Genomic DNA, 27,246 nt, shown 5'->3' on the forward strand with positions numbered 1-27,246 from the left:
ATTTAGAAAGTTGCTTATTAAATTACCTCATACAAAGTAGTACCTATAGCTTACAACGTTACATCATATCAATGGCGTCTTAATCTAATGGTGAAAATTAATATATTGTACTATATATATTAGGTCACATGTTCGAATCTCCCTTCCCTTTTGTAATTTTTATAATACCTTTGTGACTATTTCTACCAAAAGTAAAGTAAAATAAAATATCATATCCTTAATCAAGACTTTGTTTTTATCACCATTATCAATTAAAGATTGACACTTTTAATAACATCTAAGCATTTGGTCTCAAACAATATTATTGTAAATCATAAAAATTCAAGTGTGCCAATTTGTAAACCATAAAAATTCAGATGAGCATTACCTTGTAAACAAATAAAAATTCAAACCTGCAAAATAAATTTAAAGACGCAAGATAATATGAAATACATAATTTTATTGATGTTTCTGGGATTACAATTCTCGTAACTCTTTTGATTCCTCTTTTCTAGGGTTTAGAGTTTGATACTTCATATGTTTGTAATATTGGGTATGATCTACCTATTCCAGTACTGCATATCTACAATTTGATAGTAGGGAGTTGATGGGGGTATTTTTGACTTATTCCACCCGAGCCTATCGAAACACTAAGGTTAGAACTCAATTATATAGGATAATTGAGAGTCCTACTAACTTTAAATTTCCTAAATATTTGAAATATTATCTTCTTATTGAGATAAGATTAACACCATGAATTCACAAAATTTATGTCTTTGAATTTATATATATTCACTCCACACCAAACATTTGGCCTTCAGTTTCCTGAAATCATTTTCTCTCTTGGCCTCAATCTCTCTATAATATCCAAGGATTTGGATATTACCAAACATGCTCATTGCTCAAGAAGTTTGGGACAGATCACTCAACTACCATTTCTAATAAAGGCCTTACATCGAGACAAGCACATGAGGACTGGCTTTATCATCCAAGTGGCTTATCAATCATAATAACTTAAAACAATCATAAGATTCATAACTAAAAGTTGTATATTATCATGTTGCAGCATAATTGAGCATAAAAATTAAAGGAATAGTAGACTAGTACTTTGTATTATTGCCTATCATTGATCCATGATCTGTTCAGGACCTAAGCAATATCTAAGCTTAAATTTGCGTCCTTAACAGTTCGATGTATCAAATTACAAGCCTCCCTCTTCCACACAGTTCGCAAATTTAGGAAGAGTCCGGCCAAAGTTATGATAGTCTTCTCACAAGACTGTAAAAAGTCAAGCTAATTGCTTAATAATACGCTTACGCTTGTTCTGCCCCATCTCAGTATCCTAGTCTGCGAAAATCGAAGTTGTGAATCACAACATCCAAAACTCAGCAAATGATGTGGAACAGGTTAATGTACTATTTCGTACATCATTGCACTTTCTACTAAACCCCGCAAGAATTTGAACAGTGTTCTGTTTGTTTTATCAATCAATACAATTATCAAAACCAACATAGTTCCTATACATATAGTCCTATAGCAACCATCCATAACTTAGCCCAAAATGGAGGAAATTATACAAAATAATACAACATTCATGTACAAAAGAGCACGAGCGGACTCTGAAATCACTCCTCCAGAAAGAACAAGAATGAGGAAGTCGTTCTTCCTAGATAGACAATGAATTTGTTTCCAGACATGGTGTAGAAGAGGGCAGTGGATATGAGTTATCTCTTCATTTTCATCATCCAAGTCTCGGCCTTTGCTCCGGTATGAGTACTCTGATCGCATCACACACTTATAGGCCCAGCATCCAGCAAAATATCCAAGTTTTATGTTCATTGCACCAAATGTCATATTGGATAGATAGATGTGTTGGATATGCAAGAATATAATATTTCGTGTCACAGTGTATGTAGTTGACTAGCCAGCAATTCATCCACAAGCTACAAGTAACTTCTGAAGTTTGTGTGCCAAAGAAGACTGGTTTTTACTCTCATACACTTCAATCAGTGATTGTATTGCTTTGGAGACTAAATCTTTTTTACCGTTCCTATACAAGTCCACTTCATCCTCTTGCTGAATTCTTGTCTCAAGCGATGAGCACAAATCTTTCAACCAGCACTCAATGAACAACGCTTTCTGAATGACAAATAAAGACAATGAGCTAAACTTGCATATAAATTTAGAAGGAAAATGGTATATACAACTCTTAGGGCTGCATATAAGGAGGCTATAAGTGGAAATTTTAAGCTAAATCAAGCATTTCGAAAAATCTAATTAACTTAAAGAAACCATGGAGCCCCTCCGCTTGTCACCAATATAAGACTTGTGGAACAACAATGATTAATTTTGAAAACGAGCTGTTATTTGTTAACATTAATGCATGAAACGTACAATGAAAACACATAAATGCAACAATTTCATCGTATACAATATTAAACAGATTGCTTACTTTGAGGAGGAATTCTTTCAGAGGTTCATGACTGTTGCTTGAACAAAGACCAAGAACGTGAAGCATGCTTGCGGTCAGCTGCAGCATCAGACAGAATACAATTTCAAGATGAACTTAAGAATGAACCATAGCAACAAATAATAAATAAAATTAAATTAAAAGATAAAACCAAGAGGAAAAATTCTAAATTCACACATTAGTACAAATTTGGCAATATTCTAATGTGTAGGAGGATTTATAATTGAGGGTGAGGACAAGGGCGTGGAGTGCCCAAAACCATCTCACCTTTTACTCAATATTATTTTGATGGATCCCCTTACTAGGGTTCATTTGAAATACAAACTTTACGTATTCAACCATTTTGTCATTGCAAATGCAAGGGGTAGAATTGTGCAAGGCATTTACAAGGACAAGTGGACAACACTATCAAAGCAGGTGGGCTGTGGTCACTGGGTAAATATACTAAATTTTACTGAAATTACAGTAATAGCTGGTTTGATTAGATATTTAGAATAAAATATTTTAAAAGGTAGTAGAACAAAATTTCTAATTGGAAAGACAAAAGTTTGTAATCAGCAATTTGTAAAAAAGATTTTCAATAATAGATTGTCCACTGATATTAACTTGAAGGCTTTCCCTGTTCCTTAAGCCTACTTACAGGATCAAATGACAGATGTCCCTTCAAGTGGTCAAGCATCATAAATTCATAACTAAAAGGGAACAGATGCAAGTCCATGCAAGTCGAACAAATGGATAATAATCCAAGTCTATTGTCAAAAAACTAAATGCAGTGTCCTATTTCTTTTTTACCCTTGTACTTTCAGAAAGAAAAAAGTTCCAGCAGATTACAGTAAAAGCATTGCAAACAGAAACAAGGTTACTAACTTCAACAAAAGTTAGACACTAAACCTGAAAATTAGCATGATTCAAGTGACCAGAAAAATTTTGCACCACAAAATAATTAGACATTTCTGACCTGCTTCTCTAAGGCAATTCTATACTTGAAACTAGGAGTTGAATGTTGGTCTGTTGTCACATTCTCAAGAATGTGTTGAATACTTTTAACAACATCTGAGAACGAACTGCCATAATCTGAAGAGAGGCGAAGCCAAATTAAAAACAAAAAACAAAAACCAATTATGATGTGCAAAAGTGCAAAGTATAAAATCAAATGTTCAATTATTGGCAGACACCTATCAGGCTATCAACAATCTCTATGAGTCAAAATATAGTTCGTACACTAACTCCCTCTATAAAACATGTTTGCATATCCAGATTAAACATGCCTACTATATGTATTAACAAATCAATCAAAGAAATTGAAACAAACACTAGTCTAACTTTTAGTTGATTCACTTGATTGTTTTGTTGACATGAAATAAAATATGGATTTTTTTTTCAGGATAAAGAAAATGTTCATATTCCTCATTTTGTCAGTCTTCCACATTATCTGGCACCAATACATTATTAGTCGTTTAACAGGACCGATGCAATATAACTAGTTCCAGGATAATATTGAATACCATGCAATATGCAGCAGTTCTTTGATCTGTGGTCATAACCTTAACTCCTTAAGTGACACATATAATGGAGAAATTGATGCCGCAAATGATGGTATAAGAGGACGACAATTACAACTGATGATACAAATATAATAATCATGCAAACATTTGAGAAATCAGAGAATGATATACTAAGCAGATATTATGTGTGAGGGCAGCAGAAGTTTGATTAACCTTGACACTCACCAAGCACTGTTGATGGCACAGTCAAAGCAGCGGCAGCTTGTATCCGAATTTTAAAGTTGGAAGAATCACGAAGCAACAGCAGAAGAATGCTATAAATTGATGAAGCCCTGTCAAGACATAAACTTAACATTATATAAATTTTTGAAGTAGAAACATAGAAAAAAGTGACGAAACCAAGTAAAACAAAAAAGCCAACAGAAGTCAAAAATCCGGGGAAAGACTGAAGTCAGCCAGAAGAAAAGAAAAGAAAAGAGTTGAAGGCTATGTTACTCAGACTCTTCATTTTACCTCAAGTACCCGTGTCGGACCCTCGACCCTCCGACATGGGTACGGACACTCCGACACTTCATTTTCGACTTAAATCCTGGAAGTTTTTCATAATTTAGCCGAGTCGGACACTTGGACACGTACCCGTGTCCGACACTAGTACCCGAGTCCAAGTAACATAGGTTGAAGGAAGCACTAGGCAAAGCGATTTGTTTCTTTGCCACCCTTTTGCACATAGCTTGGACAGTTACGCACTTAGGCCAAACTGTTATTAAACCTTAGAGGAGCACCTGGCCAAGACAAAAACTTCAAAAGACCACCACAAAATAATACTAAGGTCTTCTTTAGATAATGGAACTAATCTAAGCAAGTACCATCTCATAATGAGCTGCCACTCACTTACTCAGATGCACAGATCAAATAAGTTAAACGGATTGCAAGGCTTACCAAACAAGATAAAAAAGCCTTTACCATGACTATTCTATATCAAGAACACTTCTGCTAACATAACGAGCAAGGGATAGAGCTGACAATGAGTCGGATTCGGGTCGGATGTAGTTTTGTTGGATAAATAAGAAAAGTGGAAACAAAAAAAGAATTTCTAAAGGAAATACATGACAATTAATAGGATGCCAAAAGAAATGACTAAGCTAGAAAATAGGAAATACATCCCATGATAAGTTGATAACATCATAATAATCATGCGGCTCATCCCTAACAATAATACTGAGCACTAACATCTAAGAATCCTAACAACTTCACTTATCTTCAAACCTTAATAATCCTATGAGTCTATGACTCCCTAACTTTAAAAACGCATGCTACTAATCACAAGGAAACATACTTTTGAATCAGTCAATTAAACCAACAAGCTCAACATGCGTCCACCTGCCACCCGATCCATCCATCACCACTTAATACTTCATCCACACCCGGTCCACCGTAATCGGATGATAACGGGTGAATCACGAATTCCTAGGATTAAATCTTGCACACTTTACACTAACAAAATTATAATTTTTAGATGTTCAGATCAGATTTAAAGTTGTAGTAGTCATTTAGATAGGAACAAATTTTAAAGTGTCTTACCTCAGACATCTTCTAACGCTTCAGACAAAAATTCCGAAGCAAAAAAGCATGAAAATGCCTAAATTACAATCCAACAAACCACAAGACCATATCTTTACTTAAACCAAGCAAGTCACAAAAAATAAAATAAAGTTGCAACTTCTTTTAATCTTGATCCATCATATCATAAACCCTCCCCAGAAAAGAATTAGATGGGAGATTTTGTTAATGAGAAGGTTTAGCAAAGTCCGCCGTTGCTTCTTATCTCTCACCGCCATAGAAGTTGTGTCGTTCTGTCACGGCTCAGTTGTTTCGAGATCCCGTAGTAAAGTGAGTGAAAGAACGGGGAGTCAGGAAGGAAGAGGAAGAAGGTGTAAAAGTCAAGGAGTTTTCAAAAACCTTAGATCTAAGAGGTGAAGTTTAGTCGTTTAGGAAGGTGGAAGACCTCATCTGTATGGTGTTTTAGGGTTAGAGAATTTGTGGAGGGTAGAATTAGGGAGGAAGGGTGGCAAAAGTGATTCATGAACTTCGTTAAAATAAAAAATGCCACTGACCAAACCTGTTTTATGAATAAATAAATAAAACTACCCCTACGTATCGGGTGACGGGTTGGATGAACTTTTACTTGAATCCGACCTGATCCACCCACCACCCGTTTAACATCCGCTTAACTGAGATTTCACCCATATATTTGGTTCGGGTGGTTTGGGTATCAGCCGGTATCGGGTGAAATTGCTACCCCTAACAAAGGAGCAGCACAAGCACTAGTTACAAACGGCATCTGCAAGTCAGAGGTTTCAGAAAGGGTAAAGACTTGTAAAAAGGGAGAGTTTCAATATTCTAGATCAAACACCTGATGTCTATGTTACGTACTAGATCCACGGAGAAACTTGTGGCAAGTAGATTTTTTCAGAGTGCGTCTTCAAGTTCCCAATGCTTCCTTTTAGGAAAAAGGAATCTGAAATCCTGCAGTGCTCTGCTCGTACATCCAGTTAATATAAGGGTACTGTGGTTGAACTTTAGAGAGAAATGACTGATAGTCTACTGAATCCTCTTTTAGTTAAGGTAGTCTTTGGGACTCCAATATGTTACCTATACTGGCTATTACAGTTAACCCTCGTCTTTAGCTGATGTGTGATCTGATTGGTACTCCAATATGTTTCAGAAGGTAAACAATGGATAAACACACTCTTTCACTTGGAGGCTTGGAGCACTCCTGGTCCTCTATATAGTAGACTTATCTTTCATTTTTAATAAGATTGTTCTCTTGGGGAAAAAAGGAGATTTGAAAAGGAGAAGAAACTAATAAATGGAGAAAAAGGAAACAAGTCCGTTACCAATCCATCCGCTGCATTCTCAGTGATTCATTTAGAAATAAGTTGCTTAATGCATGGCAAACATTCCACTGCACCTGCAAAAACAGGTCTCTTATTATGGGGTGAAAATAGAAAAAAGTAGGAGAATCAACAATAAAATGGACAAGTAAACAAAACTTACATACAGTGCAACTTACCTTCACATTTCCAGTTGTAATACATGAGAGGAAAGCTTGCACAATTTTCTCCAATAAATGAACACATCCCAAGGAATCTGTAGACCGAGCAGTGTCCTCTTGTGTTGAAGTGCACTTCCAGGAAAAGTTGTCCATCTTACCGGTTCCTGGACATGTGACAGCACATTTGCCTTGTTCAAGAGGATTCGAGAACCGGATCACTCTCGAAAGATTACCAAGAGCTCTAACCGCATTTGACTTTATCTGAGGCAAGAAATACAGTCATTTAGAATACAATGAAGAAGTGTATCTAGATATCCTAAAGCTGAAGGATTGACAGGGAAATTAAACGAAAATACTGGGATGACGCCTAGTTTTATCTAAAAGTAAAAAGTTGCCAATAATGTACATCCAGAGCCATGGAGGAGGGTTGGTAATTCCACAAGAACATGTAATATACTGATTTTTTCAATAAAAATCAGGATCAATTAGTTCATTGGGCTCATGAGTTCGTGACCAACATGACTACCTGCCTAGGCATTAAGTTAAATAATTAGACATAAAAGCTCATGCTTCCAAAAGATTAACAACCTCATACTGCCAAAGCTCCTACCTGAGCTGGGGTGCAGAATTAATTAGCAGAAAATAACGATTTTTTTATGCAAACAGCTAATTTTAGTATTTCACACTGACAAGAACAGACAAATAGGATGAAATACAAAAACGAAGCAAGAAACATAAAAACTAAGGAAATAAAGTGCATGAATAAACGAACTAATTTAGAGGTTGGTAAAAAGCCATCTTCTTGCAATATAATTGACAGACACCAAGACGGTCTAGCTAGTGAGGTTCTATCTTAAAGCCAAGACCTGGGGAAAAAGAGCTCATATCTCCTTGCACCTAGTTCACTCAGAAACAACATCAAAATACCCACATTGACAACCTAGGTTTGTGGAGGGTAATATATGCATAACCTCACCCTGCAAGGGATGATTAGACCTATCCGAAAACCTGATCTACATATCCAATATTGATGAAAAGCTAGATATAGATACCAATAGAGCTATCAATTTTTGGAATTTTAAACATCCATATCAAGATGTTTTGAATTGTTATCCGATATTCGAAATAAATATCCAAAATTTTGGGTGTTTTAACAAACATAAATGTTGGATATCCGAACCGAAAAAATTTCGGATATCCGAAGATTTTTGAGATGGGATACGTAAATCAAGTGATGTTATTTTTATCAGGTCCGAAACTGATTTTGGTGTGCTCAGCCCGCCATGCAAATAACAGGAAGCCCTTTCCTTATTCATCAGGCAAAAGAAAGAAGGGCAGTTTGAGAAAGTGACTAGTATCTCTTATTCTCTTGTATTCCATAGTAAAAAGATAGGCAATTTTCAGCTACTCCCCTTACAACTTTACGCATCTAAAAAATTGATATGATCATCTTTCTAAGAAAAAAATGATGAAGACAAGTGACAAAGACAGACATGATATAATATAATTCAACACATCGAGATTAACTATAATAGAGACAAAAACTGGAATCCTCTAATCATATATAAACTACCTTGTCTCCATCTGTTGTTAGCTTCAACGAACATTCTAACAAAAATGTCACCACTCGAAAATTTGCTTCAGGATCTGCAAGGAAAATATATGCCATATAAGTCTGATAACAACTGTTTCTAGGAGGATGATAATAGACAAAATTATAAACATTTAGCTAAAAGTTATACCCCATATGAAAATGAAGCTTCTTACTTAAAAATGAATATTAAAAAAAAATGACCTACCTACCTAAAGAAAAATCTGAAACACTATGTCTAAAAGAGTCACATATGTTTGCCAGTGCCCAAGATGCAGTGATCCGCACCTGCAGCAAAAAACTATGAATAAAAATATAAAACAAATTGAATATCTTACTATAAAGGAAAAAATAGTTAGAGAGAGGGAGAGTATTCCATGAATACAAATAATTGAGGGCAAGATCAAGCCAATAGAGAAGTTACCAATACAGGTTGATCACGTGTGTTAACCTCCACAGCATTGATAAACTTGTGAAGGATCTCTGCACTATACAATTGACTGTTCCAATTAGCATATTGTTCATCGTGATGTATAAACAAGTCACCACAGAAAAAGATAGAGGAGAACTTCATAGTACCTCCTAAAGATCTCTGGAAAACAAGCAATGACACCAATTGCTCGACACGCAGCTGCCCTAACTGAAGGGACTGAATCATTTGCAGCATTTATCTGATTTTTTTGGAGAAACATATAAATGACGGCTACGAAGCAATACAGCAGTAATAAATTCAGATGATGAATACATAAATACTGAATTACTGATCTGTACTCACACAGGAAGAAATGATGAACTGCTGCTGCTCCTTCTTGAGAGAAAATAAGACAGCGCAAGTCATACCAGCAAAACAAGTAACGGATGCAGCTCTCACCTTCCAGAAAACAAAAACTTCATAATAAATTTTAAGAATACGAAGCTAAATTGTTTAGACTAGCATCACAAGTTTCTATTTTTTAAAAATGCTTGAAAGAAAATTTGGAGAGCAGGCATGAAGGTGACAAACATGAGGAATGGGAAAATCCTTCAGACCGATGAACCCAAAACAGACCACCTCTTCAGAAAATGGCCCGCCCTTCTAAAGGAAACAATATAAACACAAAAAACAAAATACCATATTGGTTATAGCCTTATAGGTGATTCATGAATCAATTTCTACAACAAGATAAAACCAACCATTTGATTTGTCTTCCTTAACGGCTTTGTTCTATAAAAACTTATCTATGAAGGTTACCTTCAGAGCTAAAATGGACTGTTAACAAGGATAAACGAATATTTACAGAATCAACAATGTAAAATTACAATTATGATAGAAATGGGAATAAGACAAACCACCGACTCATATAACTTGCCAATTCAGAGTCCTTGGATAACTAGAGCTAAAAAATTGGAAGGATTTATCTTCAATTGGCTAGATGACAGTGGAATAGGTAGATTCAGGTTAACATCATAACAGACCAAGAAAATAGGCTTCAGTATAGCACTTACTTTTGGTTCTGGTATGTGCATTAAAGCGAGAATTTTCTAACTGGATTACGCAATGAGTCAGCTACTTTTTGTATGGGGAGAATGGTTTTCACAGAAGCAAGACCACAGGAACTTCAGGAAAGTAGGAGACCTAAGATGGTGCCAGCAGTGGTGCATACAGATTTACAAGCCCAACTGATTCACTCTAGGAAGTTCAATTCAGTGACCCTTGACTAATGCTTCCCATAAATTCTAGGTAAAACTGAAACCAATCACTTTGTATTTGAAATTTTTGCAGGGAAAAGAAAGTATCAGACATTCAGACACAAGATAAAGTCAATTATTAATAGTTTCTGCTTAGGCAGAGACCAGGAATAAAATATTGCTTGAAACAGTAATGGCTTTGAGTTACCTCTGCACTATTTGAAAATTAATCAATGAAGCAGGAAGAGGAAGTGACAGGAAAAGGTACATAGCAAAGTTGTCACGCTGAATTTTGTAACTTTTTTTTTTGTGGCAATTGTCACGCTGAATATTCGAAAGGACTCTTGCATCCTAAGGAAAGGAATGCAGTTTCCCAAAGAGAAAAGTGAAAAGCACTACACTCTGAAGCTAAGGAAAAAAGAACTAACTGCTTGGTGAAGACCCTGGCCTCACAGTCCACCCAATTACCAATTGATGAAAACAAAACGATTGACAACTCAAGCTACCCATAACTCTCCAACCGTTGTAGAACTAATTATTCATTATCATTACCCCATTGCCTGAAAGAGGCTCCCGCAAGAAGCGGGGTAAGGGGGGGTCGGACGTACGCAACCTTACCCCTGCAATTGCACAGAGGTTGTTTCCAATCGTAGTAGAACTAATCAAGAGGAAATATCCAACGCAGCCACTGATGAAGCAACAAGAACTATTTCAAAGACAAAATGGTATGAAAATAAGATGAGCAATAGCTTCTTCCAGAATTCAGAGTTGTCTCGCGAATGGGCCAGTAATGGCACATGATAACATAAAAAGGAGTTGTTCTTCGCCTTACATTTAAGCAGATGGAAAAGAAAGGAGAGCGGCGACAAGAAACAAAATAGTTCTATAAGATATTTAGAGTTACAGAGCTTTTCTCCCAAACAGAGCTTTTCTCCCAAGCAGATTATTGTTCCTTTGTGATAGTTCAAAATAGTTCTGATGCCATTTCCCCCAATTACAGCCATATAGGGTTTCATGGATGGCAACTAGTTTAGTTGGTAAAGTCTTGAGGGGGTATACCCAAGACCTAGGCTAGGATTGAATCCCATCTACATCGGTATGTTCGTGGCTCTCTAAATAAATACAAATAAAAAGGCTTATGATCAGCCATAATAAATCCCCCTCCCCTCCCTCCCCAATCAGAAAGATAATGTATCAGGATATATAAACACAGGAGAAAAGCACACGATACCATGTGATTCACTGTTTTACAAATTTCCTTATTCCTACAGTTATCAGAAATACGATCCCTGAAAACTCCCAACAGCATGCACAGAGGCCATGTGAACAACACATCCTACACACCAGGTGTAAGTTGGAAATTAGTGGAGAAAATCCTCTCATTCCACTCTGGCCAGCTTAGCTATACAACATAATCATTCTCCTCATTTGCTACAAAATTGACATGCTTCCATCGCATGTACTCCATATCGCCAGAACAAACCCAAACTCACTGCTTACCGAAAAAAAGGCAAAAACTACCTCCTTACTAATTATTAAGCAATTCACCTCCTAGGGCTCCTACATTAAATAACCTCCTCCCTACCATTGAGCAAGCCCACAATAGATAAACAGACGTTAGTTAGTCTCATGCTTCACAGACTAACACACAAATCTTGAAACTTTGTTCAAATGAATGCAAACCACTCGTTTCAAAACCGTAAGACATCGTTCACCACCAAGGTACTTGCCACTATTGGGTACAAGAAAAGGCTTACTATGTGAAATCTGAAAAACATGACAAAGGACGATTTGCTGGAGAAAACTGAGAATAACAAGAAAATCCTACAAAACTTTACTCTTTGAGACTTCAACTGACAGTTCACCATTTTACTAAAGCCCCACAGCACAATGAATGACTTCAGGTCCAACTTTGTGATCTAAGATATGAATGTAATCCCACAATGGTGTTCTTACTACTCAGACAGCATGATGGAAACTGCAAAAACTTAAACCCCGCTCCAATTTGTGGCCTACTTAACCTCCTTTAACTCGTTACGAAGTCAGTCCAGAATAAGAAATTGACAATAAAATCAGAAAGAATGACAGTAGAATCCTCAACATTAGTTTGAGACAACCCATATTCAAAAAAAATGATTTATGTAAATAAAACCTCTTAAAAAAAATAAACAGAATCAGCAAAAAAATTAAAAAATTATGTGCCAGCTGAACGGGGTACGCGAGTCATAAACATGAGGATGAAGACTTTTAGAATGCACAATAACTGCCTAACAAGTATAAAACACTCCTTCAAGATTGGCATATGCACTTATTTTCTGTTCTCTACTGATCAAAATAAAGGTGCTCTTAATGTACTAGGCACGTGGCAGAGAAGGAACGAGCTTGCAATCCAGACAAGTCATAACTCATAAGAAGGTGCTCTTCTGTGCAATTTACTGTCTAAATACTCCCTCTATCCCTATTCAGTGTAACCCACATATCAGAGCGCGTAGTTTTAGGTGTTAGCTTAGTTTTAAAAAGCTCGAAGCGCACTGAAGCGCAAAAGGGCCCTGGAGCTTAAGCGCAAAGCGAAAGCGCACGCTTTTCGTAGGCGAAGCGCACCCGGAAAGAAATAATAAATTTTCAAAGGTTCAGAAAATATGGAAAGAAAAGATGAAAATAGAAAGAGAAATCAAAACGATGAAAGAAAAATTCAGCATCCGACGGGAAAAATCCGTCGAGAAGGCTAGAGAAATCAGGCTACGGGAGAAAATTGCACTAGGGTTTTCAAAAACTTTCCAAATATTCGCTTTTTAAAAAAAAGAAATCATGTGATACTTTAAAAAAGAATATTAGAGTCACGTGGCTTTATTTTTTATAAAAAAGAAGGATCTGATGTGCCTAGACTACAGGAAGCGCAAAAGCGCCGAAGCGCTAGGAAGCGCGCGCTTCTTGTTTGTCGCTAGGCTTCGGCTGGCAGAAGCCTTTTGTTGTGAGCTTTTGGGCTTCCGAGCTTTAAGCGCAAAAAAGCGCGCTTTTTAAAACTAAGGGTGTTAGGTTATTAAATATTATTTTAATGAAAAAGTAGATATGATGAAAGATAGTGGGTATCTTATTTTATTTTAATTGAATGAGAAAGTTTATGACATCTTTTAGTAGTCCAAAGAGAGAAGTGTTATAAAAAATAACCCCCCCCCCCCCCACCCCACCACCAAAATAAAAAAAGACAAACAAAATGGGGACAAAAGAAAAAGAAAAGTGAGAACACTACATTGGGGAGGACGAAGTAAATTTCTGGATCTGTGAGTCAGTTGTATCTAAATTTAACCCCAGCCATCAAAAGTCAGGACACGCCAATTTATTAAGTCAACCGACTTCTTGTATTTTTCAGATAAACTTTTACGAGCCAATTAAGTTTAATAAACGCACCATTCCAGATGCATGGCATATAGATATGGCTATATGCTTCTCAATGGCCTCAGACCACTCTGTGCTCCCTGACAGATTGTCTCTAGAAACACCAGCACTCTCCAATTCATAGGATGGGGCCGAAGAGATTTTTTTGTCACGAACAAAGTCTGACACGAAGGGAGTCTCCACTAATCTATCACCAACAAGATCCTCAGTTCCTTTAAATCCAGATACAGCACGAAGACATTCATCTAAAACCTGGGGAAAAAAAAGATATCAAAATTGAACAACTATTTGTGAATATAGATAATCTTTCACTTTGTGAAGGTTGGACACAATGACCTGCCAGACGGTGATGTGAATTTCTTCAACCAAAAGAATATTAGGCAGGGGACTTCATACCTTGACAGCAGATGACAAAACCTTATCCATAGTCGAGCCAGTGTCATAACCAAAAGCTCCTTTTCCATAAGGTAACCCAAAAGTGCCTGGCCTCAAAATTTGATACACGGTGGCTGAAATTTGTTTCCAACACGCAGCCATTATGTTAGGGTAGTTGTGGCATAATGCTTTGAGGGCCTGTAACACACTTGGAATAAATGTAACATATCATCATACTAAAAAAGTAGTGGTAGCACAATAATTTGAATGATAATCAGGATCAGAGTAATAAGAAAAGTTCACAACAAAACAAAAAACTACACTGAATGATTGCATCATGTGAATATGTAACCAAAAACAGGGGGGAGGGGGAGGGGGGGGGGGGGGGGGGGGACACCTTTATTTTTATCCCTTGATCCAAAAGAAAGAAACCTGTTAACCCTTAAAATTATAAGCTTTTGACATATAGAGTTCAGACTTAAAGCCGGCAAAAAGTAAAGGATTCAAAATCTCCTCTTAACAGGAAGCAAAACAATCATCATGACAGGAATTCAAATACGAATATTAATATTCAGTCACTACCTGGAGAGCTTCGGAACATATTGGTGGATTGGTGACTTGCTCAGCATGCTGAAGCAGAGTAATCAAGACACCTGATCCTCCTTTACCCAAAAATAAGCCTGGAATCAAGCATCATATAATAACAAATGTGAAGTTAGACTCTAGGGGGGCAAAAATCCCATTGACTATTAGCCAACACAAAAGAATGAAATCGGCAAACTGAATGAGGAATGAAAAGAGAAGAAATCCCTGTAGGTATATAACATTACAACCCAAACCTGTGAGATAGGTTTCGTTACCCTGGGAATGAGAATTATTTTACTCGCTCTTGGAAAAGAGAAAGAGCGGTAAAAAAGAGAAACAGAAAGGCATCACAGTTCACAAATGTACAATAATACCATCACAGTTCAAGAAATGCAAGAAAGATTCGAAAATGTACAACTCAGGGATATGAAAATGACCCAGATAAGATTTCAACAGGTAACAAGTTTCAGTTAATATATTACGTAGGTCCCTCTATTGCAGTGAACAGTCAACCATCAAAGTAATTGATTAGGATCATTCGTCAAAATAAGGATCAATCACAAAGAAGGGAAGATACTAATGTAATAAAAGATGTTGGACTGCATTGATCAGCTCTACAAGTGTAGATATTTCCAGATTTGTTAATAGTTTTAGGGCACAGATTTATGTCTTTGATAACTCAACTTTTAGTTAGAACATGACCAATATTAGCCGTTGACATCACCAGTAAAGGGTCAGGAGTGAAGACGACAGGGAAGCCCCGCAGTAGGCTCTGCTACTGGTCTTTTTTCTTCTTTTATTTTCACTTCACTTTCCATATATTTTCTAATGCAATATACAACTTAATCAGTAAAAAAAAGTCAAGGTGCCATAACTAATAAAATCACCACCAATGACTAGGAGACAGTGAGCCAACCTGCAGATATTTCAGCTTCAAACATTTTATAAACATGTGAAGAGGACGGTGATGTAGATACAGCTCCAGTCAAGCAACTGATAGCAATAACCTGTGGATAGATAAAATTGTAGAATTTTTCCTCAAATGATAATATGTAGGATTAAAAAAATCTAAATGATTTCACAGTTATATTGCGGTCAGAAAATCAGACCACTTACCAGCAAACTGGTCTGATCATTTTTAAATGGAAACCCCTCCTCAATCCTCAATCTAAGAGATGAAAGGACTCTGGGCAACAACTCTCCAGGCATCCTCAAATACCTAAGGAATACTTCAAAAGATTAAAATTAACCCCAAGGAAAAGAGCATATAAACGACAATCCCAATTAATTTGAACAAGTATCCTTCATCCATGGCATTCTCAATTTCTTACAAGTTTGATACTTAAACAATGCATAAACAAACACGTCAATCAAGACGATTGACTTAATAGTACATGCACTTAATTTTCTAAAATAGACCTCCACAAGAATAAGACAGTGGCAAGTATGCCAAGGAAACTTTACATCACTGAAGAAGAAATGGTAGATAAGCAATAATATTTCCATTTCAATACAATCGAAAGATTCACACGGTTTTGCTTTGGATTAAAATAGACTAACTAAAAAAAGTTCATTAAACTTTTTGTGCTTCTATATAATTTTGTCACGGAGAAAATGGTGTGTGTTTCGGTTCAAGGATCTACATGAGCTGAAAAGAGGACTCAGAGGTTATGTTACAGGGCGGCTGTTCTGTGACTTCTGTCACAGCTTGTAATTTCTGTTCCGTAAACCTAATTGCGGAATCCCCAATAAAAATCACATCCTTCTCTACTGCATCTCTCATACATAACGGTGACTTGTCTTGTTAAAATATCTTTTTACCTTTATGTCGATCCAGTGTTACCTAATTCTTTAACCGCCCCATGAACCGCGAACCGAAAAGGCGAATTATAACATGAAAGTGGTACAATTTTGGACTAAGTTAGCGAATTTGGTAGCGAATTGCAAACCATACCCAATCTCATACTAACCAATCAGGCAACAGTGGTCCGATCTTTCATCAAATTCGGCAAAAACTATTTTACTAATTAATTAAGTAGTTAATGAACCCACTAATATTTTAATGTGTTTGGCCATATTATGTTAAAAGAATACTAACTAACCTAAAAAAATGCAAATAAGGTCATAAAGACCAATTATTGTACATATGTTTTAAAAAATCACACCGAGTTCGGTCGTGATCTGTTGCATTCGTCAGTTACAAGCCGCTTCCGCTTGCAACTGTGATTCGTTCCTTGATATTATTTATAGAATAAACTCCCTGTTACAGACTTACAGCAAGAGTATGCTACATAAAACCGATCCCCAATTATCATTCCTTAGATCGGCTAGATGCAAGCTCTCTTTCAGAAGCTTTAGGAGATTAAGGTACTGTTGATGTTGACATTCATATACCAGCCTGTATAGCCATGACTAAGAGTAGGAACAGTCAAGGGCGGAGCTAGTGGGGCACGTAGAGCCTATGTCCCATTGCCCCCCACAAGAACAAGAAAAGCGTTGTATATTATTCACTACATAATTAAACAATAAATGCACTTCGTCCTAGTGATCATGGGATTTCTCAAGATCGTTGCCTGTTGTGTTAGACCAGAGTTCGGTTCTTAGCATGATTAATTGCTTACCAGCCTACCACTTTGCTTTTTGCTTATTATTTTCTTTCTTCTTATTTTCCTTTAACACGCATTTATTTTCTTTTGGTCTTTCTTCTTTTCTCTTAAAACTTCCTAAAATCTTTAGCTAAAATTTACGAGTAACCATATATTATGATGACAAAAAAATTGGAAATTGTAGTACCAGTCTTTGTATATTAATATAACCTTGTAAAAATATTAAAATTACAATTTTGATTTAGCCCCCCAAATAACAAATTCCTGGCTCTGCCACAGTCCTAGGCATTGATGGTCAACTAGCACTTTTCCAGTCACAAATAGAAGGTAGTTTTTAGGCTCTTAGGTACAACATTGATGCTTTTCTTCATTTATTACTTATTTTGACATAACCAAAACTACTTTATCATTAAAAAAAAGAGTACAATAAAGAAAAGCAGAGTCCTCCATAATTTATTACAAAAAGATTTGTGTGCCAACTGCGGTCTGTAAATTCATGAAAGAATGCCTAGAGAAAACCTCATAACAAAGCACCAAAGTTATGCAAGGAGAACTATCCTATTCAACAAAAATTTGCAACTAAAGAACCAACTATTAAATATCTTGCAACCTCTACCCAGCCACAAAAGCAAAAGAGATGGCAAGAGATGCTAGCCTCCACAGAGATGTACTTTTTCCCAAAATAACTCCAAAGACCAACTTGCAAAAGCTTTCAAACAGATGGCAGATATCCCCAATGAGGAATTATCCTTCCCAAAAACTCAATATTTCTCAACATACAAGACCAAAATAACTCCAACCAATCTCCACAATAACAAACCCCCTCAGTCAAACTTCATTTTTCAACGAATAATCTGATAGATGTCAATTACTCAAGCACAAAGGGATGAAGTCATTTAGACATGTTGATTCCGTGGAAGGCTCTACTTTGAGAAGGAAAAGCCTAAGAGTCAACCTCGCACATTCGCAAAATACAACATATTGATGTTTCTTTATCTAAACTTAGTAGCTCTACCAATTTGTTTTGTGAAAATGACTTAAAACAACGGAAAATTTAACAAAGCAGCATTATTGCGCAAGACAACTACAATTATAAATCATATCCAGTAAAAACAGAAATGATATGAAATGGAAATAGTGAAGCCAAAAAATATCAGGAGATTCCTATAGAAATAAAAAAGAAAAACATATTTATGAATGGGAAAACTAGTCGTATAGATAATTACCAAGTTAAAATTTGAGTCTGGTGCCATATTGTTACGAAGAGAGAGATAAGTAAATGCAAAGGTGAATATGGGATCTGGAAGCCCAAATGAGGGAAGCGGTCCATGATTAAAGTGAAAGATCTCCCCCAACTTTCTAGTAGTTCCTAGAACAAACATATCCACTAAATGGGGATTCTGAAACCTTCATATACGTGCTACAGTCTGCAGAAGCACAACACTATTCACCATAGGCAGTTAGGCACAGGTTCATATTACGAAAAAAATTCACTACGAGCAGCCGACACACCAATTCCCAAATTAGGCCCAATCTCTAGTCTCCACACCCCACAGAAGGTAAGACTCACCCTATCCTCGGAATAAATATTCAGAAAAGCGAAAAGGGAAAATGACACGTGCATTTGTGATCCTTGTCTCAATATATGAAGCTCAAGATTCTAGAATTAAGCAAGAAACACGATCAGTAATTAACGGAAAGAAAGACTTGCATTGCACAATAGCAAAAGAATAGAAATATTTACGGTGTGGATGATATCATCAGCATGAGAATCTTGAACAAAGAAGTCAGCAATCCAGTATGTCTCTCATGTCGAATTAAGTGTAGCACACCTGCACCATTAACAAATATTTATCAATTGAAAAACATAAAAAGGGGAGAAAAATGAGTCAGGACAAAAATATAATCGTTAGCGTATATCGCAGAAGAAAAGCTCCTCGACATAAAGAGTTCAGATGTTGTGTATACCAGCATGTAGTTGCAAGAGTATATGACCCAGAGAGCTTGAGAGTGCCATGTAGGATCCACATTTAGTTGATTCCCTGTATTCTGCAACCTGAAGAGCAACAGAGGATGGCTCCTCCAGCATGGAAGCAATCGCTGAGGCAGATGCCAGGCGTGCCTGGAAAAAAAAATGATAATGCATAATTTAATAGCATACCGAGGAGAATAATATAAGATTAGAGGAAAAAATAACAACTGACCAGATGACATAAAGAAAGGTGAGAAAAAAAGAACTTCGACACAAAATGGCTCTTGAAGCCTATGCTAACAGAAAATGATGTGAAAATGTAGGTTGTATCCAATTGAGGCAACAGTACCTTCAGGAATGGATCAAATAACAAGCAAGTCATCAAAGTCGCTTCATACTTCCTGTAAATAAGCAAGGAATACCTTAAGAAATGGATCAAATAGCTCAAAGAGAAATCAATTAACGCGATCAAAGTTATTTCACACACTTCATTATGTCTGCAAGGAAAAAGACAGAAAGAGCAACAGAACACAAAATGGAAAATTATAGAATGCAGAAGAGTACAGCGGCAAGCTTTGCAAGAACTCGTCAAAGAAAAAAAGAACAGCCTTGATGATGATTAAAAAAATTGACAAATGAAAGACAACTATAAGTACAGATGGAGAACAAGAGAGGCGTAATGTTCACCTCGGTTGAAGTACATCATTAGTTGGCAAAAGCATTGTCCAATGTGCAATAAAGGCCTTTGGATCAGCTTCGCAAAGATCCTACAAACCCGATTCATGGAGAAAATAAAGTCAACATTAGAAACTGATAACTAATCAATCTTAGGTCCAGTAATAAGCTAAGCAATAGTATGGATGGCGCCATGGCGGAAAGCTAAACTTATCAGGTTCTAACTTCCACTGCTCAAAGTAAGCAGCGTTCCGCATTCTTTATTAGTCAAAGAAGTTACCCGCACAGAAGATATAACTCACCTAGTACTCAAAGGCTGGGCAAGCCGTTTGAGTATTATCTGAAGAAATTATAATCAGTAGTAAGAAAAACATATGTTGCTCCATATAATACAGAAAATCTAGATTTTCACTCAAAAGACTTTTCATGGTAACAAAAAGTTCATGTAAAAAATATAGGCCAATGGATTATTTGAAGTGCAACTTGCAATGTTTAGACCCTTCTTCTATATGAAATCATGAACTGCCCATGACAAAGTAATAACTCCAATGATCGAAAATATTCAGTTTTTGTTTGACAGAGTTGTTTCCACTATCAAAAGGTTAAACCTCAAGGCTATGAATCTTATAATTGATGAGTTTGTTCACTTTGTTGCATGACAAGAAAGCTTCTTTGCCATTAAAAGTGTCTGCAACCTTCAAGAAGGGAATCTTTGGCCTAATTTCCCTCCTAAGGCAATTTGGAATCCAATGCACCTCCAAAGTTTTTCCTTGTCTGGGAGCAGGTTCAATACAAGATTCCAACATCTATTTTAAAGAGAAGGTATTTCAGCTTATCCAGTCAGCTAGACAGTTAGGTGTCAGGAGTACGACTCCGTTTTTTAAGGTGAAATTTTCCAGTGATAGAAATTGGAACAAGTACAGAAAGAAAAGGAGTCGCCTAAACAGTATCATTGGGTGGGGGAAAAAAGGATACAAAATTAAGAAGTAAACAGAATAGGATGCATGACTCCTAGTAACTTTTGAATAAGACTCATACTTGCTTAAGATCACACAATGACTATGTAATCCAGCCAAATTGGGATTCTCAAAAACAATATATCCACCAACGAATCTCAAAAACCAGTCATTTTCATCTCCGGGTTGCAAACTAAGTCCCAACCAAAACGGTGATCTCTCCTCTATTCCTCCACCCTTGACCAAAAATAAACATCTCATACAATAGCTGACAAAAAAGATTTTTCAATCAAGGCCAAATGGAATTTGTAAATTTCACAGAAAGTGACATTCCCTTGGATAAAGAGCCAAGTCATAAAATGACATCCATACACAACTAGCAATAGAATTGGAATATACTGCTTAGTTGAGTGAGGGGGGCTCATAGTGCATAATATGTTACAAATGAAAGGAAATAAGAAAAGATTTAAGATAGAAGAAACAAACATCTCAAGTTTTCACCTGTATAGAATTTATAGCAGCAACTCTAGCCTTACAGCTGCTCACGTTATCGAAATCTTTCGGGACACCATCACTATCACTATAGTCAGAATCAGATGATGAAAATTCAAGTGGAGAAGAGTCCTGATCCGATGATATTTTAGAAGTCTTAGTTAGCGTCTGCTGCAGAGAAGAACTTGTCCTCCTGCGCAAATGTGGAGGCTTGTATGCACCAACATCCTTTTTTATGGTTTCCCTCGAAGTAAACCTATGGCTTGAAGGGCCTGGATCCTTGTCGCCATGAAAGGATAACAGGCTTGAATTATTCAGGCCATAAGCTAAAAACTTTCTTAATGCTGCTACAAAAGCTGCCAACTGCAACATTATTTGATGTCATGATGTTAAACCAAGAGTTGATTTGAAAACATAAAGCAAAAACCTCATCCATCAAGAGAATCAATAACTCACATGATCTGAAAGAGAACCTTTCCGATTTATTAGTACAAGGTGAAGACAATGCAAGACTGAGGTGTAAAACCTGCAAAACATAAGGCCCCTCGGCTAAAGTTAGGACTTCCCACCAACATATTAAAAGATATTACATCAAAAACAACGACAAGCGTAACCCACAAGTCAAACCCAAATATATTTTTAAAAAATTAACATTTCTATAACTTTTTAGAATAACAAACACCTAAAGAAACAAAAGCTTCCTTTAAATGTGAGTTGAAGAATATATCATCAGTTTCCCTAAATTTATAACACAGTGTGAATCCCATTCTAAGGCCCGAGCTGCCTCCTTAGCAGACAGAAAATTCCTGCAGGCTAGAACTTTGCGGCTTTGCTCTCCCAAGCTGTGTTTTGTCCTTATCAAATTGACAAGTACTCAGTAAGAAAATTTATTTAAAATCTTACTGAAAGCTTCCTACTCTCTGTGAGTTTCGATGTACCTATAAGCTCTTAGCTCTCCATCAAATTCTTTTAACAAAACACATTATACAATTTAGTAAGGATCCCCAGTTATCACTTATCAGCCTTACAACTCAGCAGAAGAAGATGCTTTGAGGCACCTCATGACTCTCACAACAGCATAAGCTGATGCAAGCATATTTTTTCAGCTTTATTCATAGAAAAAATATAGTACATGAAGGACTTAATTAAGGTCATTAAAGATGAAGAGTGTGTAACATTTTTCTTATGAAAGACTGTCGGTGGGGATGGAGCTGCAACCCAATTTGGAAGGAAGAAACATGGACAGCGTCATTAAGGCCGGTGAGTGAGAAACTGCTCACTGCAGTAGTGCAGTCACTTCCAGGGTTCTTGCCAGGGATAACAGGATGGTGACTACCAAGATATGTTATCAACAGAGACGTTTGGCACCTTATTCAAGTAAGCAAGTATTTAGGTTCCTCTTACATAATCCATGTTCAGTACCACCAAACCACATAGATCAACAAATCTCAGGGCCGAGGCAAACTCTTCAATGCCAGGTGACTGAAGCGCGATCCCTCTACTCGTGTAACGTTGACCTCCCCTAAGGAAATTTTTTACACTCCAACATCTACTCTGACTTCCTCAAACAACCATGCCCTGATGCTCTCCATAATAATTCATTAAGAGACATTTTCCATTAACAGTCAAAACATGTGATGATGACCTATTCATGCAGCGGGTCTTCTGCAAACAAACTCTGCTCTAGTCTCAACTTGTTAGAGATTAGAACACATACAACTGACCTCTCTAGGTCTCACCAACAGAAGATCAATAACTAATTGTAGTTATATCCCCTATACATTCCCTTTCCCTTAAAGTGGTTTCATATGAGCTTGTTTAGGAATTAGATAAACTATTTATTGACGAAAGCAAAGACGCACTGAAGTCAAACTGGGACCACATGACAGCTTAACTATCTTACCAACACAAAATAAAAACTACCAGGCATGCCTCGTCAGCCATTAATATTAAAATTTAATATTACGACGAAAGTTCCAAACTTCTTTGCACAAAAACAAAATGAAGCAGGAAAGACAAGACATGTTTCAAGAGATAGCCTCCCCTTATGTACCGAATACAAACCACGTTACTGAACTAAGGCTTCCTTTTCTTTCCTATCAAATTACACCACCTCAAACGCATTAATTAAAATTTACAGAGAGAGAGAAAGAGAGACATGGATAGTAAATAAAACACGCATAAGAAAACCGCAAAGGCAAACAATAGAATCATGTATGTGAAGATTGTGTGAACATACATGTCTAATAACAGAGAACAAAATAAACAACCCCCCTGGTTAGGTTCAAAGTGGTTATCATCCTTTTCATATTGATATGTTCTAAACGGAGTGCCTCACTCTCTTTGTAAGCATTAAATCCAACTTTTCACTAAGCATATTCCAATTAGTTCGCTCTAACTCTCCTATTTTTGCAAAAAATCTACAAAATAAACACTATGAAATGAAGAGTATCTAATCTAATACAACAAAAGTAAAAAGGAATTAAAAAAAAAGTACCTTGACAGGGTACCATCCTCTGCAGGAAACATCTTGGTCGCAAGTGCATCCATTACTTTCCTCAGAACCTAATACAGAGATAGACTATCTAAGTTGTCCATTCAGAAATACATTTAAATTTTAAAAATTAAATAGTGCCCACCTCAACAACCGACTGCCAAGTGCCTAAGGGAAAAGAAGGTCCAACTCTTGTAAACGCTTCACCAACCATAGAAAAGGCAGTTGTTTGAACTTTCCACAAGCTAGCATGTTGAGGATTTCTATTCCCAGAATCACCACAACACCTCAAGTCACTAATGGAGTGATAAGAACCATTCAACTCAGAATGACAACATACAATAATATGAAGAAGGAATTCCACCAGCTGGATGTTTTCAGATATTGAAGACCTTCGAGGATCCATGCTGATCAGGTGCCTGAAATTATTCATGCATACAAATAATTAGCTCATCGTGTCACAACAGAGAAATGACAAGCGAACTTTAGTAAGACTCTAAATTTTGAGTCGCCAAGCTAAAAATTTGCTTATCAGAGATAAATCATAGTACTACACTAGGCCACAAAATACTTGAGTTCCATCTGTTACTCTCTCTTTTACAGACACTACAAAATCAAAATTCTACTATGCTCTGTACTAGACAAATTGCAATTTGACATGCCTAATGCTTCATGGTAGCTAAACTAAACATGTAAAGCACCACAATAAAAATAGAAATGCAGCACTAAATAAACCTTGTAGTTTCCAGACAATCCTTTGTAGCTTTGATGCCAACTGAATTTTCAGAGACAAATCTTTCTCTGACGGCATCTTCAATAAAAGACTTTGCCATCTTGCTGAAAGAGCCAAGCATCTCAGACCAAGCAGAAGAACTCAGTGCAAGTGGGACACGGAGAGCAATGTTGTAGATCTGCAACATATACAGCATATTTGAAGTCGGGATAAACACAAATTCTAAAATATGCTAAATAACAGGAATTTTTTCCAACAATGCAAAGCCATGAAAAGAAACACATTTTGAAGTTTCATGCTTTCTTTTCTTCTTTCAAACGGGCTTTTAAGTTCTTTATATATACCATGAGATAATAGCAGAAGCTCCAGATAATCTACATTGATACCCGAATTGTTAGTCACTCAATTGAAATTACATTTCCGTGAAAAGAACCATTCAGATGCTGCTCTATAATAATGAAACCAGAATTACATATGGCTGGACAAAGGTCGGAGATGCAGGTTAGCAATCCCCAGGTCTTGCGCAAGATAAGCTTCAGAATAATCAGAAACAATACAATGACTTTACAGGTTTGTGATTTCTCTCAAACAAAGAATTACATGGAGCTTCACTACTCATTATTCCATGAATTGCATGTCAAAAACATCAGTGTTTACTAGTAAACAACCCTAAAAGGTATGCACCCTAGGCTGTTCAAAATAACTACGGAAATACCCTATAAATTTCCAACGTATGATCACTTACCCAGGCAGAGGAGTACTTATCTAGTATTAGAAGTAGCAGGGAAAAGGTCATGTTTATTTCCACTGATTTTACTGAACTGACCTTATATGTGCCAAACTATACTGCCATATGTTTTTTTAATTTTTAAAATAGCTTTATAATTGCCCTATTGTATTACACATGGAATCACTGGTCGGAAGTCGGAACACTCAGAAGACCAGAGCTAAATAATCTACCTCTTCAATCTAGTGACAATCAAAGATATCTTTAGTCTTGATTTCTCAATGAAAAAATAGAATAGTTAAAAACTTTTTTCTTGGGTGCACAGCAAATACTTTATGTAGGTCTCTTATCACAACCTTCTTTTAATTCCTTTTCTATCGGTGACCGAGAATATAAAATAAATTATTGCATTCTTGTAATTACACCTAACCTAAGAAGTACTCCGTATTTCAAGTACTCCGTATTTCTTAGAGGCCATAAGTTGCCATTGACATGGGAAATGATAGCATATGGTCCTATGATGTTTATTCCATCAAAATTGTAGACCAGTTGCAACTTTTGAAACATCTCTTACACGGAAGATCATACCACTTAGTCTAAGTATTTTTATCCCCACCATGATCTAACGATTACATGAAATCTACCAGCAAGTCCTGCTATGACTGATTAAATCCATTTTTCAAAAATTCAAGGAGGTAATTGAAATGCAAATTACAGTTTCCTTAGGCAACAACCCTTTCCTCAAACTGAGGCACTGAGCCATAACATTATACATCCAGCTTTCCAAATAGAAGTGCCAAACTATTTCAAAACCTTTAACTGCTCCCCAATGCGGAGTATTAATCAATGTAGGAACTAGGAAGCAAGCAATGTACAAGAAGTTACAATGACAATACCAGATGACAAACGAGATACAAAGCACGCTCTGTGTCTTCATTCATGCCATTGCTCGGAGCCGCCACATTCAACATATACATCAAATCAGACGTAACCTAAACAAATAACAAGATTAACATCCAATAAAAAATTTAAAAAATCAGCGTGAATAAGCTTCTTTAAAAGAAAATGTTGATTAGAAGCAGCAGTTGGACACCCCTACATGCAAAACCATACCTCAAGAGGTGGAAGGGAAGGAGCAGCAGCAACAAATGAGTGAAAGTGAGCGAAGATGAGTTCGTCGAGCACGGGAAGAACATTAATCAAAGTGTTAGTAGCATGATTTTGAGTTTGAGTTTCATCCCTTAAAGTCAAGAAAGCAGTCCTCCATGACCTCACTAACACAGCTGATTTAGTCGATTCTGCTTCTTCTTCAGCCATTCTACCAAATTTTGGAGTATTTGATGATCACCAAATAAAAATTCTGCTGCGTAAACGACAATCCAAGCCAGAAAATGTCCTTCTCATTAGAATTTGCAACAACATTACGATTTACAAATACAAATTAGAGAACTGATAAAGGAAATCTCAAATTGAGCATTTAAAATCACATTAGAAATCGCAGAATCTGAAAATTTACCTGAGATTTTAATTAACCAATAGTAAAAGGCTTCGAATGATAGGGAAATGTTACGCTTACGGTTGCATCATCAAAATTCAGCTATTTTTGGAGGGAAATGGGGGTTAGGGTTCTAGCTGGTTAGCGTCCTTCATAAGGTTGGGCTTTGATTTTTTTTTTTTTTTTTAGAATTTCTGTAAGGCACGTGAATCACGTGATTGATTGATGGAGCAGTAATTTGGGTGGGGCGGATCAATCCGTCTTACCAAAACCGCCTATATTCTTGTAATCCGGTTGAAATGAGTTAATGAAAGAGTGTTTAAAAGCAACTAGTTATTGGGCCCGGGGATGCCTCGGGTTATTACATTAATAACATTCACATTTACTTATATTTTCGTTTTTTTGCGATGATAACATGAACGTGTGATAATATAGTGGTAAAAGTTTTATTTTTTAAGCTCAAGGTCAGGGG

General features: G+C 36.6%; 1 protein-coding gene across 5 annotated transcripts; it reads right to left on the reverse strand.

Annotated features, from left to right (window-relative positions):
• Positions 1 to 1,364: 1,364 nt before the first annotated feature.
• Positions 1,365 to 26,949, reverse strand: LOC110775986 (uncharacterized). 5 transcript variants are annotated; one of them, XM_056842603.1, is made up of 28 exons: positions 26,796 to 26,949; positions 26,393 to 26,639; positions 26,176 to 26,271; positions 24,555 to 24,730; positions 23,965 to 24,238; positions 23,823 to 23,890; positions 21,782 to 21,851; positions 21,335 to 21,688; positions 19,890 to 19,969; positions 19,552 to 19,603; positions 19,199 to 19,352; positions 18,975 to 19,062; positions 15,741 to 15,843; positions 15,541 to 15,631; positions 14,622 to 14,719; positions 14,061 to 14,237; positions 13,677 to 13,916; positions 9,376 to 9,471; positions 9,180 to 9,271; positions 9,025 to 9,088; positions 8,813 to 8,888; positions 8,583 to 8,656; positions 7,028 to 7,270; positions 6,852 to 6,925; positions 4,180 to 4,286; positions 3,408 to 3,523; positions 2,432 to 2,509; positions 1,365 to 2,118 (listed from the first exon to the last, which is right to left on the reverse strand). In XM_056842603.1, the coding sequence occupies exons 2-28, from the start codon at positions 26,594 to 26,596 to the stop codon at positions 1,912 to 1,914; spliced, it is 3,552 nt and encodes a 1,183-aa protein (XP_056698581.1). In that variant the 5' UTR covers positions 26,597 to 26,639; positions 26,796 to 26,949; the 3' UTR covers positions 1,365 to 1,911. The 5 variants fall into 5 exon arrangements, with proteins under 5 accessions (XP_056698581.1, XP_056698582.1, XP_056698584.1 ...); XM_056842604.1 differs by having other exon boundaries at positions 26,393 to 26,642; positions 26,796 to 26,946; XM_056842606.1 differs by having other exon boundaries at positions 26,393 to 26,675; positions 26,796 to 26,902.
• Between the last annotated feature and the right edge of the window lie 297 nt (positions 26,950 to 27,246).

Source organism: Spinacia oleracea, chromosome 1 (assembly GCF_020520425.1).
Source record: "Spinacia oleracea cultivar Varoflay chromosome 1, BTI_SOV_V1, whole genome shotgun sequence".
In the NCBI taxonomy this organism is placed as follows: Eukaryota; Viridiplantae; Streptophyta; class Magnoliopsida; order Caryophyllales; family Amaranthaceae; genus Spinacia; species Spinacia oleracea.

Coding starts and splice junctions, on each gene's coding strand:
- LOC110775986 (XM_056842603.1), bottom strand. CDS start 26,596: ATGGCTGAAGAAGAAGCAGAATCGACTAAATCAGCTGTGTTAGTGAGG. Junction 21,689..21,781: donor AAGGTTCTCTTTCAGATCAT/GTGAGTTATTGA, acceptor ATAATGTTGCAG/TTGGCAGCTTTTGTAGCAGC. Junction 4,287..6,851: donor AGAATGCAGCGGATGGATTG/GTAACGGACTTG, acceptor ATGTCTTGACAG/GGCTTCATCAATTTATAGCA.